The 17,174-nt window shown below is 36.0% G+C and overlaps 1 protein-coding gene across 21 annotated transcripts in view; it reads left to right on the top strand.

The window, feature by feature from the left end:
- LOC127869086 (calcium/calmodulin-dependent protein kinase type II delta chain-like) overlaps nt 1–17,174 on the top strand; it is a 211,181-nt gene that overhangs the window by 48,851 nt on the left and 145,156 nt on the right. For all 21 annotated transcript variants that reach the window (XM_052411379.1, XM_052411382.1, XM_052411392.1 and 18 more), the window contains one exon: nt 3,883–3,942. In XM_052411379.1, coding sequence (XP_052267339.1) covers nt 3,883–3,942 — 60 coding nt within the window. The remainder of the gene's footprint in view (nt 1–3,882; nt 3,943–17,174) is intronic.

Here is a 17,174-nt window from a genome sequence, read left to right on the forward strand (position 1 = left end):
ATACAAGTATCTTAGGTACTTTAAGGTTTCCTGTGAATCTACAGTCACGGTAGTGGCCTATAATTATTTGCTACTAAAAATAGAGATTTAGAAATAGAATAGATTTAGAAAATAGAAAACCCGCGGTTTGATTGGACCAAATCCAAGAGAAGTAAATTAAGCAGGGAGATGATTTCTATACCTGCCAAATAATAAATAGAAATTTTATTTTATAGCGGCGCACTAGGGGGCATTGGGTTTCTGACGAACACATCTCTTGTTTCTATTGGAAATGGGGCCTAATACTGGGCCCAATTTTAAACTAAAGAACACTAACTTGTTATAGTTTTGGAGTAATTTTCATTTATTTTTGCGGTTGTATTTGAATGATCAATCTTGCAAACAATCCATCCAATAACAGTTTCATATGTTAAGATCATTAGTTTCATTGAAGAACATGCATATCAATTATAATCAAATTAGCCTAGTCCTTTTCTTTGCTATCTGATTGTAAGTTAATGACTTTGTAAAAAAGCTCTTGAACATGAGACAAAATGTTGCATTAAAGATCACGTCAAGTATTCAAACTGTGTGTAGATAGCTATTGCCAATCACACATCACACAATTTGGTGACAATGTCTGCATTTAGTAATGCACCTAAAAGTTTAAAGCGTTTTAAAAGAATTATAAAACAAGCATGTACATGTCGGGAAGCAATCATAAGGGTTTTATTAGTTATCTGTGTAAAATGCACTTGAGGTTTTTACAACCCACTCATTTTCAGGTTTAATGTATTTTTTGTTTGTTCAACTTGACATTGTTAAAGTTGAAAGTAGCACGTGGGTGGGGAAATTTATCAAATTATTGTAAAAAAATTCAGTGTGGGCAGAGGATGGTCCTTTGAAAGTTCAGTGACATCCTCTGATGATGGCTCATAATCACTGTTTATAGAGTTTCTTATCAAATAAACCTATACCAATTCAATACGTATTTTTACAAATTTGAAGTCGCTCAGAAAGTTAAATTTAATTAAAGACCTATCTTACTAGATTCAAATTTTAAAGGCTTCATTTCCTACCCTTAGATACTGATGAGCAGCAAACAGCATAAAACCTGAACGTACTACAAGTTACTCGCAGGCTGATCTGGTTTTATTCTGTTTGCACATAGCAATTTTCACTTTGGTTTTGAGTGGGAAAGGGTTACCGTAGGTTTCCACGTATAGCGCGCTCCCGTGTATAGCGCGCAGTCTTTTTTTAAATGCAAAAATGGAGAAAAAAATATTTAAAGACAATAAAACCACCAAATTGGACCGAAAATGGCCGCCATTTTACTATTGCACAATCCAATAATCCAGGGCATTGGAAAGCTTAATTAAGCATTCAAAATAGGAAGCGTCATTATGATTAGGAGTATGGGTTGCATAGCACTATACTTTTCTGACAATTTTGTAATTTTTTAGCAAAAGATTAACAGTCCACGTGCATTTCGTGAAAAACGTGAGAAAATAAGAATTAGTGTACATCGTGTGATTTTTCCTCGGGGAAAGCATGGGCATTACCGGTAAATTTAAATGTCGCATGGGAGACAGGGATACAGTTGTTGAGGTACACCACTGTTGAACGTTCAATATTTATATACACAAAATGCAATTGCATATCTTCACGTTCTCAAGTGGTAATTAGTGTCTCAAATGTCTATTAGCGTCTTAACAAGTTGTGGCATATATTACTCAATAACCTCTGCCAATTACGAAGTGCAGAATGACCTCCTTTCACACCTACCGTTACCCGTAAAAAAAGACCTTGTTCGCACCTACCTTTACCTGCTCTCCGGAATGTCGACAACAATCCCCATCGGAATTCATCAATAAAGAAGTGTAAAAACACAAACAAAGAAATGTCCACAAGTAGTTTATTCAAACAAATTTATTTTTGACCAAAACTTCTTCTACCGCATTCATATCTACCAGGAGCGACTTCTTGTTGTTTCGACAATGGCCCCTCAGTCTGTACGATTATAGGGTGGTAGTTTTCTGGAAAAAAACATGGCGGCCATTTTGATTATTTATTATTACACACAACATATTTTTTACCAATTTAGCAGCCAGGAAATGGTTGTATCAATGTATAGCGCGCACCAGCTTTTTAATTTGAATTTTGGAGGTAAAACACTGCGCGCTATATGTGGAAACCTACGGTAATCTGAAAAAGCTTTTATTGAATGGTGTAGTGGTTAACTTAATTTGTCGAATTGAAGTACTTACTTCCTGATCCTGAAATTTATAAATAAAACTTAATAAATTTACAGAGAACAACGTGTGCATTAGCCATTCTCTTTTCCTGTACATTTATTTTCGGCCACTTAAGTGTTAAATTGACTATTTATACTGAATGACAACGATAACAACACCAGTGAGACATTTGATTAAATTGTTAATGATTTCACAACAAAATGCAAAATCATTTACAGATCATATATTTTTATATTAACAGACCGTTTCTTAGAAGGCACCCTTGCAGCCCTTATTTGTTGGTATCCTTCCTATCAACCTGTTCAGTCATTATTTTGATATGAAAACACTAAACTTTTGTAAAATGTAGATGATCAAGGAATTATGAAGATATGTTGGTTACAATGTCAACAACATAAGTACTTTTTTGTACCCAAATAATGATTGCTACTATATTTTCAAGACCATTAAAAGATGCAAAAACTAAGCAGTTCAAGACTAGAGGGCCATTGAAAGTGATTTGATATTCATGGCTGCTCTGCTATGCAAATATATCATCTTCTACATTGATATTATATGAGCCTTGTTCTGGGAAAACTGGGCTTAATGCATGTTGTGCCAGATCAGCCTGTGCAGTCTGCTTAAACTGGATTTTCCTTCAGAAGAAACTACCTTTAAACAAAAAATAGAACAAAAGGGAATGATAAGCCTCAGTGCAGCTGCACAGCCTTATCTGGGATGACACGCACATGAATTAAGCCTAATCTGGAATGATACGCACATGAATTAAGCCTAATCTGGGATGACACGCACATGAATTAAGCCTAATCTGGGATGGCACGCACATGTATGAAGCCTAATCTGGGATGACACGCACATGAATTAAGCCTAATCTGGGATGACACGCACATGAATTAAGCCTAATCTGGGATGACACGCACATGAATGAAGCCTAATCTGGGATGACACGCACATGAATGAAGCCTAATCTGGGATGACACGCACAAGAATTAAGCCTAATCTGGGATGACACGCACATGAATTAAGCCTAATCTGGGATGACACGCACATGAATGAAGCCTAATCTGGGATGACACGCACATGCACATGAATTAAGCCTAATCTGGGATGACACACACATGAATTAAGCCTAATCTGGGATGACATGCACATGAATTAAGCCTAATCTGGGATGACACGCACATGAATTAAGCCTAATCTGGGATGACACGCACATGAATGAAGCCTAATCTGGGATGACACACACATGAATGAAGCCTAATCGGGGAACACATGCACATGAATTAAGCCTAATCTGGGATGACACGCACATGAATTAAGCCTAATCTGGGATGACATGCACATGAATTAAGCCCAGTTTTCCCAGAACGAGGCTGATGTAACTATCACAGCATGTACAGCATGCAAATATATTTGACATGATTTTCATGAAGTACCTGTTTACCAATTTCAACAAAATGTAAATGGGCAAATGTTGTAACAGATTAACAGCTGTTCAGCAAATGTTTAAAGTTGCTGTTTTCATACAATTTTAAAAATGTGTCAGTTAAAGTAACAAATAAAAACAAATAAAGCTGTTACACTCTCATGTTCATATTTGTAGTATATTTTTTTCGACATTATTTACCATAGTTTCTATCTTTTTCAGATCATCAAAAATTAGAAAGAGAAGCAAGAATATGTAGATTGTTAAAGCATCCAAATATAGGTGAGTATTGGTATATTGAGTAGGTTCTTTTAACTTGTCAACAACATCTTATTAGTTTATGATGGTAACATAACCGGGACTAGTGAGTAACATAGCAGCGGATAATTTTGACTTTTTAGCTCACCTGATTGCTCAGGTGAGCTTTTGTGACCGATCTTTGTCCGTCGTATGTCCGTCCGTCCGTTAACATTTGCTCGTAAACACAAAGGGAGATGATTTCTATACCTGCCAAATGATAAATAGAAATTGTATTTCAAAGCGGCGCAGTAGGGGCATTATGTTTCTGACAAACACATCTCTTGTCTGTTTATGTGCTTGTCACTTCATTTCTTTTTAGTGCACGGACACATTTCAAGACATCATGTTGTATTCATTTGCTATGGTGCTTGCTTAAAATTCAACGTCACATATTTTTAATAGGCTTTATGTGTAGCAACACTTACAAAGATCTTGTACATAAATGAACATGCTGTATTTACTGTTTACATTGTGTGTGTCACAAATTGCACATTTCAGTATCTAGTGATGTTTTTCTGGGGCATCCATGTCCTTCTGAGACATTTCTATTAAAAATTGAAACTGGATTCTTCACAGCCATAGAACTTCAGCCTCTAGACTATCTGCAGTGATAGTGGTGTGTAGCCTGAATACTTTCCTTGCATTAATTATCACACTACATTGTGTCCTTTTATCAGATTTCCTGATATTGAGGCTCTTACGGTTATTGAAGTTTCCATTGTCGCATAATATTATATGCGCACATTGATGATTGCCATTTGCTTTGCGTGCCCAGTTTTCTGCGTCATTAACTTGAGATTGCCATGTTTGTGAGTGGTTTGATGCTTTACCATACTTGACCGTGTATCATGCTCAGTTTTAAACCCCCCAAATGTTAATTTTTAAAGTTGATGCTCCTTATGCATTCATGCCATTCCATGCTGAGTGCTTATTCGTGATAAACTAATTGTACTATCATGCATTTCCATAATAGATGCCATTTTTGGCATAACATGGGGTGTGTGTTATACATGGTAATTTTTCTGTTTAAGACGACTGAAGTTAAAGTGATTGAAATAGGCGCCAACTGCCAATCGTGCACTGATCAATTTTGAACACTGCCTGCTTTGATTTTTAGTTGTAAATACACTGCCTGTAATATTTTCTTTGCAATAAGTCATAAAAGAAGAATCTGGGCTTCTACGATCAAACTATAAATGGCAGTTTATACATGGACTCATTTATAGTTCTTTTCTGTTCATGATATAAAGGATACTAATAAAGGACAAGCATTTTTTTGTAAGGCTGATGGTGTATTGGTTTTACCCAAGAAACTTTTTGAAGTAGTCCATTGTGATATGTAAGAATTTCAGAAGAAGCCAGAAATTTGGTATTCTAATAAATTTAAGGTTTTATTTTAAACAGACAAATATTTAATTGACATCTGACTTCTATTTCATGTCAAATCTCCAATCCTAAATGCGAATATTAATGTCTTCCATATCCCCTGACGTGCATCATGTTCAGAGTTAATTGAATCTTTGCTTAAGAATCTTTAAAAACACTTGACACACACATCCACATAATATTAAATCAAAACAATTTGAAATTATCCTATTTAACATCAATCAAGAGCAGGGTTTCTTGCCAGGCTTTTCCCTCGAAATGACTCTTTTTGCTATCAATAGTGTGGTGTAGTTTTCGATATTTCCATAACACCCTTTTGCAGAATGACTGCAAATGCCCTGTTTGGGCCCATGAGGATTATTGAAAATTGCGCAATAGCTACTGGTATGTTTACAAATCAGTCTTTATGACCCTGGAAATCAATTATTCAGTCCTGGTATAACCTTGCATTTGGAATGCTTGGACCATTTGGAATTTGTTGCTAGCTTTCATGAGGGTAGAGAAGACTTCAGATGACAGGTAATGAAGATTCTTCTCTCATGGGAAATTCACCAAAATCCGAGCCATTTTTTTCTGTGCAGTCTTTTTTTTGACAGATTAATTTTACATGTTTTACTCTCTCAGTGTTGTTTCCTCGTGTTTGGTCTTCAGCTCATTCTGTAGAGCCACTGTTTCTAGTTCTCTCTAGCTTTCTGTATCAAGTCCATTGAAGTCTGATTGCTAATGAATCTTGTTGATGAACTGAGAAAATGGTTAGATGCATTTCCTTGTAGAAGTATTATAGGTGATGTGAGAAAACTTAAGGTTGTTCTGTATAATATTGATTTGTAAGTAACTGGAGACATAAAGATCTGCAAATGACATGACAGGAAAGCTTTTCACAATGACATCTTGATTCAATTGAACATTTTTTCTTGTCTGGAACTCTGTTTTTTTATGACCCTTTCGAATAAAAGGGGATACATAGTTTTCGCACTGTCCGTCAGTCTGTCACACTTTTGTGTGTCCGCTCTCTAATTCAAATAGTTTTCATCCGATCTTTACGAAACTTGGTCAGAAATTGTATCTAGACAATATCTAGGTCAAGTTCGATATGGGTCATGCCGGGTCAAAAACTAGGTCACGGGGTAGAAAAAACAAATCCAAGGGAAGTAATAAGCTTTAAATAGACATAATTATCTGACCTGCAAAATTATATATTTTTGTTAAATAAATCAAAGCGGCGCAGAAGGCGGCATTGTGTTTCTGACAAACACATCGTGGTAAAAGGACATGGTCATCCTTCAAGGTCTAAGGTAAAAAATACAAATCCAAGGGAAGTAATAAGCTTTAAAGGGAGATAATTATTCAATATTGAACATAGCAACTTGATATTTGGCATGCATGTGTATCTCATGGAGCTGCACATTTTGAGTGGTGAATCTACAGTCACGGTAGTGGCTTTTAATTATTTGCTACTAAAAATAGAGATCTGTTAGGGAGAATTATTTTTAAGGGAAGTAATTTATATAATTATAAATCTCAGCTTATATATTTCCTTACCAAGAATTTAAGTTCTTTTCACAGTTACTGTACAGATTGTTTATTTTGATTATTTATAACTCAAATGATTGATTTGTCAAAGGTTTTTGTGCTCCCCCAAAATTTTTTGGGGGGAGCATATAGTCGCAGCTTCATCTGTCCGTCCGTGTGTCCGTCTGTCCGTGCACCATTTTTGTCCGGGCTATTTCTCAGCAACTAATGACCGGAATTCGATTAAACTTTATGGGAAGCTTCACTACCAAGAGGAAATGTGCATATTATCAGCCAGTTCTGGTCGGATGATTTTTCACAGAGTTATGGCCCTTTGAAATTTTCTATTAACTGTACATATAGTGCAATTCTTGTCCAGGCTATTTCTCAGCAACTAATGACCGGAATTTAATGAAACTTTATGGGAAGCTTCACTACCAAGAGGACATGTGCATATTATCAGCCGGTTCTGGTCGGATGATTTTTCACAGACTTATGGCCCTTTGAAATTTTCCATTAACTGTACATAAAGTGCAATTCTTGTCCGGGCGATTTCTCAGCAACTAATGACTGGAATTCAATGAAACTTTATGGGAAGCTTCACTACCAAGAGGAGATGTGCATATTATCAGCTGGTTCTCATGGGATGATTTTTCACAGAGTTATGGCCCTTTGAAAATTTCCATTGTACATTTAGTGCAATTCTATTCCGAGCTATTTCTCAGAAACTTATTACGGGAATTCAATGAATCTTTATGGGAAGCTTCACTACCAACAGGAGATGTGCATATTATCAGCCGGTTATGGTCGGTTGATTTTTCACAGAGTTATGGCCCTTTGAAATTTTCTATAAACTGTACATATAGTGCAATTCTTGTCCGGGCTATTTCTCCCCAACTACTGACTGGAATACAATGAAGCTTTTTGGGAAGCTTAACTACCTTGAGGAGATGAGCATGTTATTTGTGGGTTCTGGTTAGATGATTTATTTAGAAAGTTATGGCCCTTTGAAAGTTTTAAGTTGCTAAACCATCCATCGTATTAGTTTTTCCAAAGTTATGCCCTTGAAGACGTTTCCTTTTATCTGAATATATAGTGCAATATTGTGACAAAAAAAAACTTTGGGGAGCATCACCCGTCTCCGACGATTTCTTGTTTTAAATGATATAATTATCATTTCTTTCCTGTACTAATTATACCCCCATTACTGGTAATGGGGGCTATATAGGACTAAATTAAACTGTCACTTTGTCGATCTGTCTGTCTGTCGATCTGTCCGAAAAATTTCATCCGATCTTCACCAAACTTGGACAGAAGTTGTATCTAGATGATGTCTAGGTCAAGTTTTAATATGGGTCATGCCGTGTCAAAAACTAGGTCACGGGTTCACTTAGTGCGTTTTAAACAGAAAATTTGTCTGGACCATAACTATGTCATTTATTGTCAGATTTTAAAATTACTTGGTACATTTGTTCACCATCATGGGACGGTGTGTCGTGTGAAAGAAGTATGTCAATATCTCAAAGGTCAAGGTCACACTTTGAGTTGAAAAGGTAAAATGCTTGTCCGGGCAATAACTTCGTTGTTTAGTGTGAAATTTTAAAATCATTTGCCACATTTGTTCACCATCATTGGACAGTGTGTCGTGCGAATGAATTACATTGATATATCCAAGGTCAAGGTCACACTTTGAGTTCAAAGGTAAAAAATTAGCTTGTCCGGGCCATGACTATGTTGTTCATAGTGAGATTTTAAAATGATTTGGCACATTTGTTCACCATAATTGGATGGTGTGTTGTGCGAAAGAAGTATCTCAATATCTCAATGGTCAAGGTCATACTTTGAGTTCAAAGGTCAAAAATTACCATAAATGATCTTGTCTGGGCCATGTCTATGTCATTCATTGTGAGATTTTTAAATCATTTGGTACATTTGTTCACCGTCATTGGACGATGTGACGCAAGAAAGAATTACGTTGATATCTCCAAGGTCAAGTTCACACTTTGAGTTCAAAGGTCAAAATTGGCCATAAATGAGATTGTCCGGGCCATCACTATGTCGTTCATTGTGAGATTTTAAAATCATTTGACCCATTTGTTCACCATCATTGGAGGGTGTGTCGTGCGAAAGAATTATGTTGATATCTCCAAGGTCAAGGTCACACTTTAAGTTCAAAGGTCAAAAATGTCCAGGTCATAACTATATCGTTCATTGTGAGATTTTTAAATAATTTGGCACATTTTGTTCACCATCATAGGACAGTGTGTCGCGCAAAAGAATTACGTCGATATCTCCTAGGTCAAGGTCACATTTTTAGTTCAAAGGTCAAAATTAGCCATAAATGAGCTTGTCCGTGCCATAACTATGTCGTTCATTGTGAGATTTTAAAATCATTTAGCACATTTGTTCACCATCATTGGACAATGTGTCGCGCGAAAGAATTACATCAATATTGCCAAGGTCAAGGTCACACTTTGAGTTCAAAGGTAAAAAATGGCCATAAATGAGATTGTCTGGGCCATCACTATGTCGTTCATTGTGAGATTTTAAAATCATTTGGCCCATTTGTTCACCATCATTGGAGGGTGTGTCGTGCAAAAGAATTATGTTGATATCTCCAAGGTCAAGGTCACACTTAAAGTTCAAAGGTCAAAAATGTCCAGGTCATAACTATATCGTTCATTGTGATATTTTAAAATCATTTGGCACATTTTGTTCACCATCATAGGACAGTGTGTCGCGCAAAAGAATTACGTCGATATCTCCTAGGTCGAGGTCACATTTTTAGTTCAAAGGTCAAAATTAGCCATAAATGAGCTTGTCCGTGCCATAACTATGTCGTTCATTGTGAGATTTTAAAATTATTTAGCACATTTGTTCACCATCATTGGACAATGTGTCGCGCGAAAGAATTACATCAATATCGCCAAGGTCAAGGTCACACTTTGAGTTCAAAGGTAAAAAATGGCCATAAATGAGCTTGTCCGGGCCATAACTATGTTGTTAATTGTGAGATTTTAAAATCGTTTGTTGACCATCATTGGACGGTGTGCCACAAGAAAGAATTATGTCGATATCTCAATGGTCAAGGTCACACTTTGAGTTCAAAGGTCAAAAATGGCCATAAAAAACGTCACGTCAGTGACAAAGCTCTAGTTTGTGATTGGTAGGGTTCATTACATACCTGTGGACTGTGGACTCCCCCCCCCCCCGGTTGGATTGGACAAAATCCAAGGGAAGTAATAAGCTTTAAAGGGAGATGATTTCTATACCTGCCAAATGATAAATAGAAATTTTATTTCAAAGCGGAGCAGTAGGGGGCATTGTGTTTCTGACGAACACATCTCTTGAAAGAATACTACAAGTTTTACACAACAAATATGGCTGTGGATTGCAGCTAATGGTGCAAAGGCTGCTGTTGAAAGATACAATTTTGGTTTATTATCGCATAAAAATGCAATAAAGGTATCAGCAAAATTCCCCTCTGATTTTCTTTGTTCATGTTTGTGCAATGATTGGATAAAACGTTGTTGTTTTTTTCTTTGACATGCATTTGTTAAATTTATGATATCTGTAATATTAGAACTTATGTCTGAAGGCAGCCAGGCAGATGCTATAGTGAAATATTTGTGGCAGTCTGATTATTTCTGTTTCTCTTGAATGTTGAATATAGGTAAACCCTGTAGTTTATTTCAACTGACTTTTTCTAAATGACACAATCACATACAACAAGTTCATGTTCCTGCAGAAGCCTTTTTTAGATTTTATTTTGCACCATCATAAGTTCAAGGCTTTTGAGATCATGTTATAATTGATTATAATGAGTTGAAGGCTTTTGAGATCATATTATTCATTATGATAAGTAGAAGGCTTTTGAGATCATGGTAACTGTTCATCATGATGTTATAAAGTAGCAGGCTTGTGATATCATGTTATTCATAATGATAAGTAGAATGCTTTTGAGATCATGTTATTCATTAAGATAAGTAGAAGGCTTTTGAGATCATGTTATTCATCATGATAAGAAGAAGGCTTTTGAGATCATACTATTCATCATGATAAGTAGAAGGCTTTTGAGATCATATTATTCATCATGATAAGTAGAAGGCTTTTGAGATCATCTTATGCATAATCAGTTGTATGCACCTAACATGCATCAAGTTTTGCCATTGCAGGCAGCTGGGAACAGGCTTCAGTGTACCAATAACAAGGCCTCTGAGGTCATCTTGCTGGCAACATTGTTAATGTTATTGTTTAGCAGTTAAAAGATGTTTCTGCAGTTAACATAGTGAAGGGTTGCAAGAAGAACCGCACAGACAGTATACCTACAATCTGTTTTAGAAGCAGATGTTCAGATTTATTTCTGTTACATTTATGAACCAGCCTCATTACAATTCAAACACATTTACAACAAATACAACAATTACAGTAACAGAACAACAGATGTTCTTTCCCTTATTTTAATATGTTCTACTCTGGTTTATATCTGTTTACTGAAATACTTTTTTAGCTCACCTGATTGCTCAGGTGAGCTTTTGTGACCGGTCTTTGTCCGTCCGTCCACATTTGTTCGTAAACACTCTAGAGGCCACATTTATTGTCCGATCTTCATGAAACTTGGTCAGAAGATTTGTCCCAATGATATCTTGATCGAGTTCGAAACTGGGTCATGCTGGGTCAAAAACTAGGTCACTAGGTCAAAAAAGAAAAGAAAAACCTTGTAAACACTGTAGAAGTCACATTTAATGCCCAATCTTCATGTAACTTTGTCAAAATGTTTGTCTTAATGATATGTTGGTTGAGTCAAAAATGGTTCCGGTCCATTGAAAAAAATGGCCACCAGTGGGCGGGGCAGTTTTCCTTATTTGGCTATAGAGAAACCTTGTAAACACTCTAGAAGTCACAATTGTTGCCCAATCATCATGAAAGTTGGTCAAAACCTTGGTTTTATTGATATCTTGGACGAGTTCCAAAATAGTCCAGACCGGTGCAAAAATATGGCCGCCAGTGGGCGGGGCATTTTCCTCTATATGTATATAGTGAAAACATGTGAACACTCTAGAAGTCACATTTTTGGCCCAATTTTCATGAAATTTGGTCAGAACATTTGGTTCCTTGATAAGAGAGTTGAGTTCCAAATTGGTTCCGGTCAGTTGAATAACATGGCTTTCTTATATTTATATAGTAAAAAAAGCTTGTGAACACTATAGAAGTCACATTTTTTGCCTAATCATTGTGAAACTTAGTCAATACATTGGTTTTATTGATTTTTTGGACAAGTTGGAAAAAGGCTAAGATCAATGAAACACACTTTTTAGCTCACCTGATTGCTCAGGTGAGATTTAAGGATTGGTCTTTGTCCGCTGTCCGTTCGTCCACATTTGGTTTGTAACACTCTAGCATTTGCATTTCTCAAGCATTCTTTATCAAAGTTGCTGAAAGATCTCAGTCAAGTTTGATGATGAGCAAAATCACATTATGAATGCCATAATTATTGCCCTTAGATTGTCCTATTTATGCCCCCGAAAGGAGGGCATATAGTGATCAGACTGTCCGTCTGTCTGTCTGTCCGTATTTCCGTCACACTTTACATTTAGGTTTCGAAAAATGCTCATTACTTCTATGTCCCTTGAGATGTAACCTTCATATTTGGTATGCATGTGTATATGGACAAGGCCTTTCCATACACACACAAATTTTGACCCCTGTGACCTTGAAGTTGAACTAAGGGTCCGCGTTTAGGTTTTGAAATCTGTGTTTAGGTTTCGAAAAATGCACATAACTTCTATGTCCCTTGAGATATAACCTTCATATTTGGTATGCATGTGTATATGGACAAGGCCTTTCCATACGCACACAAATTTTGACCCCTGTGGCCTTGACCTTGAACTTAGGGTCCGTGTTTAGGTTTCGAAATCTGCGTTTAGGTTTCGAAAACTTTTATCAAGCATTTATAGGGGGCATAAGTCATCCTGTGGTGACAGCTCTTGTTTTCATTATATTATGCAAAATCCTTGTAAACACTCTAGAGGTCACAATTTTGTTTCAGATTTTATTAATCTTGGTCATAATACTTACACTTCAACACCGATATTTCAACACCGATAATCCGAAGTCACCGTTATTTCGAAGTATTTTTCGGGTCCTGATTTTGGTTCTTCTTTGTTTAATGTACAATTTCATTGTTAATCCGAACTTCGTTAAACCGAAGAAATCATTAATTCGAAGTGATTCTGTCAGTCCCAACACTATAATTCGCACCTAATTATCAATCTTTAATCCGAAGTCAAAACTGCAAAACACTGAGCGTAATTTCACATATTTGTCATCTGCGCGTGGCCTGTCAAAAGCCGATAATTACACCTTTGTCGTCTGCGTGTAGCGTGTTAATTTTATAATGTCGTCAAAACAACGACGACGAGGCTGACAACACAAGAACGAACATGATATCCAATCAACGACGTAAGGCAGTTCTGCGAGCAAAACACGGGCGGAAACGAGTTCTTCAATGTCCTTGACAAATGGGAGAAATATGTTACACGCGTCCAGTTTAGTGCTGCTAACGCCGGTGTTCAGAGAGACATTTCCGAAAATGTATTCATATGTATTTACATGTATGTTAATTTGTGCTATTCGTCATATTTTATATGTTCTGATAGTTTGTGCTATTCGTTTTATTTTATATGTTTTGATAATTTGTGCTATTCATTATATTTTATATGTTCTGTAATTAGAGAAAAATAAAAAGAAGAAAAAGAATTGTTTTATTCCTCCGTTTGTTACAAGTAGAAATCTATTGCTATCTGACTAGTTTACGTGTTTAAGTAAAACAATTATTAATAGTAAAGTGTAGCCGAACAATGCAAATTGCACAACGTTATTTTTACAAAATTAAAGAAGTCTTCTGTCAAATGTTTATTTCGAATTATCGTTAATCCGATTTTTTTTTTACGGTCCGGACGACTTGGAAATAACGGTGTTGAAGTGTTTTTTTGTAAGCAAAGTTTGATGTTTGGTAAGGTCAACTAAAAATATAGGTCACTATTTTAAATCATACAAAAACAAAAACACTCCATACGCCAGAGTTTTGGTTCAATAATGATGAAACATGACCAGGATGTTTGTCTGGTCAATATCTAGGTCAAGTTTGGCATTAGGTAAACATTGAATGAACCAACTCTCAGGTGAGCAAACTAGGGCCATCTTGGCCCTCTTGTCAAGAAATGTTTTAAGAGCACTACAAAATCTATATTTGTTAATGCTTGGCCATAAAACTGCAATTTTTAAACAACTGAACTGTGGAAATTGTCATTCACACTAACAATAAAATTGTCAGGCCTTATCAGATGTAAAGTAAAGGCTAGAGAAAGGGCCAAAAAGGTCATGTAAGTCAAAAGTTACTGGGCATAATGGGCATTTAAACAGTTGTGACTTATCAAGAATTGAGTTGGCCAAATATCTATTATATTTCAGTGGTGAATAATAATGCATAGTATACGGTCCTATTGATTTTTGTTAAATCTTGGAATTAATCTTAAACACACAGAAAGGTAGAGGAAGCCTTTATCATGTGCCAGTTTTACTCGAAATAGATCTCAGCTTAAGTTATTACTTTAGCCTTGTGCTGGGAAAACTGGACTTAATGCATGTGCTTAAAGTGTCGTCCCAGATAAGCCTGTGCAGTCTGAACATGCTAATCAGGGAGGACACTCCGCTGTTTTGGTATTTTTTGTTAAAGGTAGTCTTCTTAACAGAAATCGAGTTTAGGCAGAAAGTGTGGGCACAGACTACTCTTGGTTGGGATTTTATGCACATGCATTAACCCTTTCCGCCCATAAGAAGCAAAGTGAAAATGGCTTTTGCAATCAGCATAAAACCAGAACAGGTTGCGAGTAACTCGCAGTCTATTTAGGTTTTATCCGGTTTGCTGGTCATCAGTATCTAAGGGTGTAGTAATAAATGTCTTTAATTTAATTAAACTTTCTTAGAGACTACAAATGCGTCAAAATACGTTTCTAAGTGGCAAAATGTTAAAGGTTGCCTCTTCTTAAAAAAAAAAATCAAGTTAAGGTGGAAAGTGTCTGCACAGACTAATCTTGGTGGGGATTTCGCACACATGCATTAACCCTTTCAGTGCGGGAACTGAATTTTGAAGGCATTTGCAAACAGTTTGGATCCAGATGAGACGCCACAGAACGTGGCGTCTCATCAGGATCCAAACTGTTTGCTATTCTGATAATATTCTTTGAAAAAAATCGAAGAAAATGCTTATTTTAGAAATTCAGCAGACAACATTTTAGCAGACGACAATTTTCCCAGCATGCAAAGGGTTAAGCTCAGTTTGTCCAGAACAAGGCCCAGTTGAGCTGCCATTATTAAGTCACCAAGTCTCTGGTAAAGTCACAAATCTATAACAAACCGCAAGGTGTTGTTATTTTGTGATTATTACTGGGCTAGACTGAATGGTGCTTTCCAGTCAAATACAAATGAGTCGTGCTTGGTAAAAAGGGGGTTTAATGGGTTAAACATTTTTACAGAGCAAGGGTCTTATAAGATCAAACAGAGGTTGTCAGAGGTTTTAAAGCCGGTGAGGGCCAGTATTTTCATTAAAAAATCACTGATTGTGCAATGTCTAACAGACTCATATTGCAAAGACTGCATTGTGGGATAATTTACAATAATAATAATCTGGCATGCAATGACTGATTGGCAGGTGGGACTTGTTGAAATGTCTCCTGTATTAATGATAGGGATGTGTGGGCTGGCTGACAAAACTGTGTGGGTTGGGTGTGGAATTTCGCTCTCAAACTGTTAACTATTTTGATAACAGCTTCCATGTTTAAAGATAAATTGCTATCTATGGTGACAGATTGGATGTTGAATTATTGCAAGCCATCAAGATATTAGATTTTGTTTGCTTTCCACTGTCCTCCATTTAGCTTTATCCTTTGAAATTAAGCAGGCACTGTGTAACCTCAAACCTAGCATCATTTTAAGGACATTCATTTTATGAAATGATTTTAAAAAGACATTTCTTTTAAAATGATGATTAAATGCTTGAAATTAAAGCACAGTGTTTTGCCTTTGTTATGGGGAATGAAAAAAAATCATAAAAGACACAATTAAGTTGAATGTGGAAAAACACTTTACTTCTTCTTTGGTAACCTTATATTTATACTGTTCAAGTGTATCTACTAGTTTTCTAAGGGAAATTAATTTACTGATGTAGCTATTAATGGAAAGAACCAAATGAAATGACATTTTATTATTAATTTATTACTTTAATTATACCACCACCTGTTACCAATTAGTCTTCATGAGCAAATATATACATTGCTTATAGTATAAAATCTAGATGTGTTATATTATGTATGTTACATTTTATATTTAGGACCTCTACTTTATTTCATCAAATCTAGACTCTATGGTCAAAACTTGCAACACCAATGGGTCAAATGATAATTTAACTTATTTTTCAAAATATAAAAAATATAGGTTTAATATTTGGTTTGTAACAAAGGAAAATGATTCTCTGCAAAGTTTGTTACAAAAATGCCCTTGGGGTCAAAACTGTCCGCGCCCCAGTGTGAATTTTTTTTTGCTGTTGCATTTTCCTGCTACTCATATACCAACAGGCAGCATGGGCAATTAAAGGCAGTGATGTTAAATAATGCCACATAAGTGAATTTTTTGTCTGAGAAATGTGACATACGCAGTTGAATTTCTGACATTTGTCAGTTATGCAAATAACACCATATGTTCATAAACAGAACTATGTCTGCTGTTAAGAGTCTCCTGCAGTCAGTCAGTCCACTACAAGACATAGGCCTCACCTCATTATTCAGTTATTAAGCTGGCTGTCGTAAAGAAAATAGATATAAGGAAAGTGTCTGAGTACTCTATATTTTGTGGAGTAATTTGATATGTAATGCCTGAGAGACACTTTGTCGTATGCATTAGACATTGTAAATCATATAAATAAATTATTAATTCTGACTAAATTATTTTACAGTGTCCAATATATCCCGATTCAGCAGCGGGCCCCCTTTTTGCACACACTTTAATTTTCACAATAATCCAACTTTCATAAGGAAATTCAATTTGACATTGATTATTATAGTCAAGGATTTCATACATGATACCATTTTCCCCTGTCAGTGTCAATGTATTATTGCCATTATTTCAAGACCTACATTTGCACCCTAGTGCCATTCAATTAATCAGGCTACAAAAGGCAAGGTTAAATTATCATTTACTCCTGGCCAATGTCATTTTATCAACGACTCATAGCAAAGGTCAATATATCAGTGGCTCAT

Source organism: Dreissena polymorpha, chromosome 2 (assembly GCF_020536995.1).
Source record: "Dreissena polymorpha isolate Duluth1 chromosome 2, UMN_Dpol_1.0, whole genome shotgun sequence".
In the NCBI taxonomy this organism is placed as follows: domain Eukaryota; kingdom Metazoa; phylum Mollusca; class Bivalvia; order Myida; family Dreissenidae; genus Dreissena; species Dreissena polymorpha.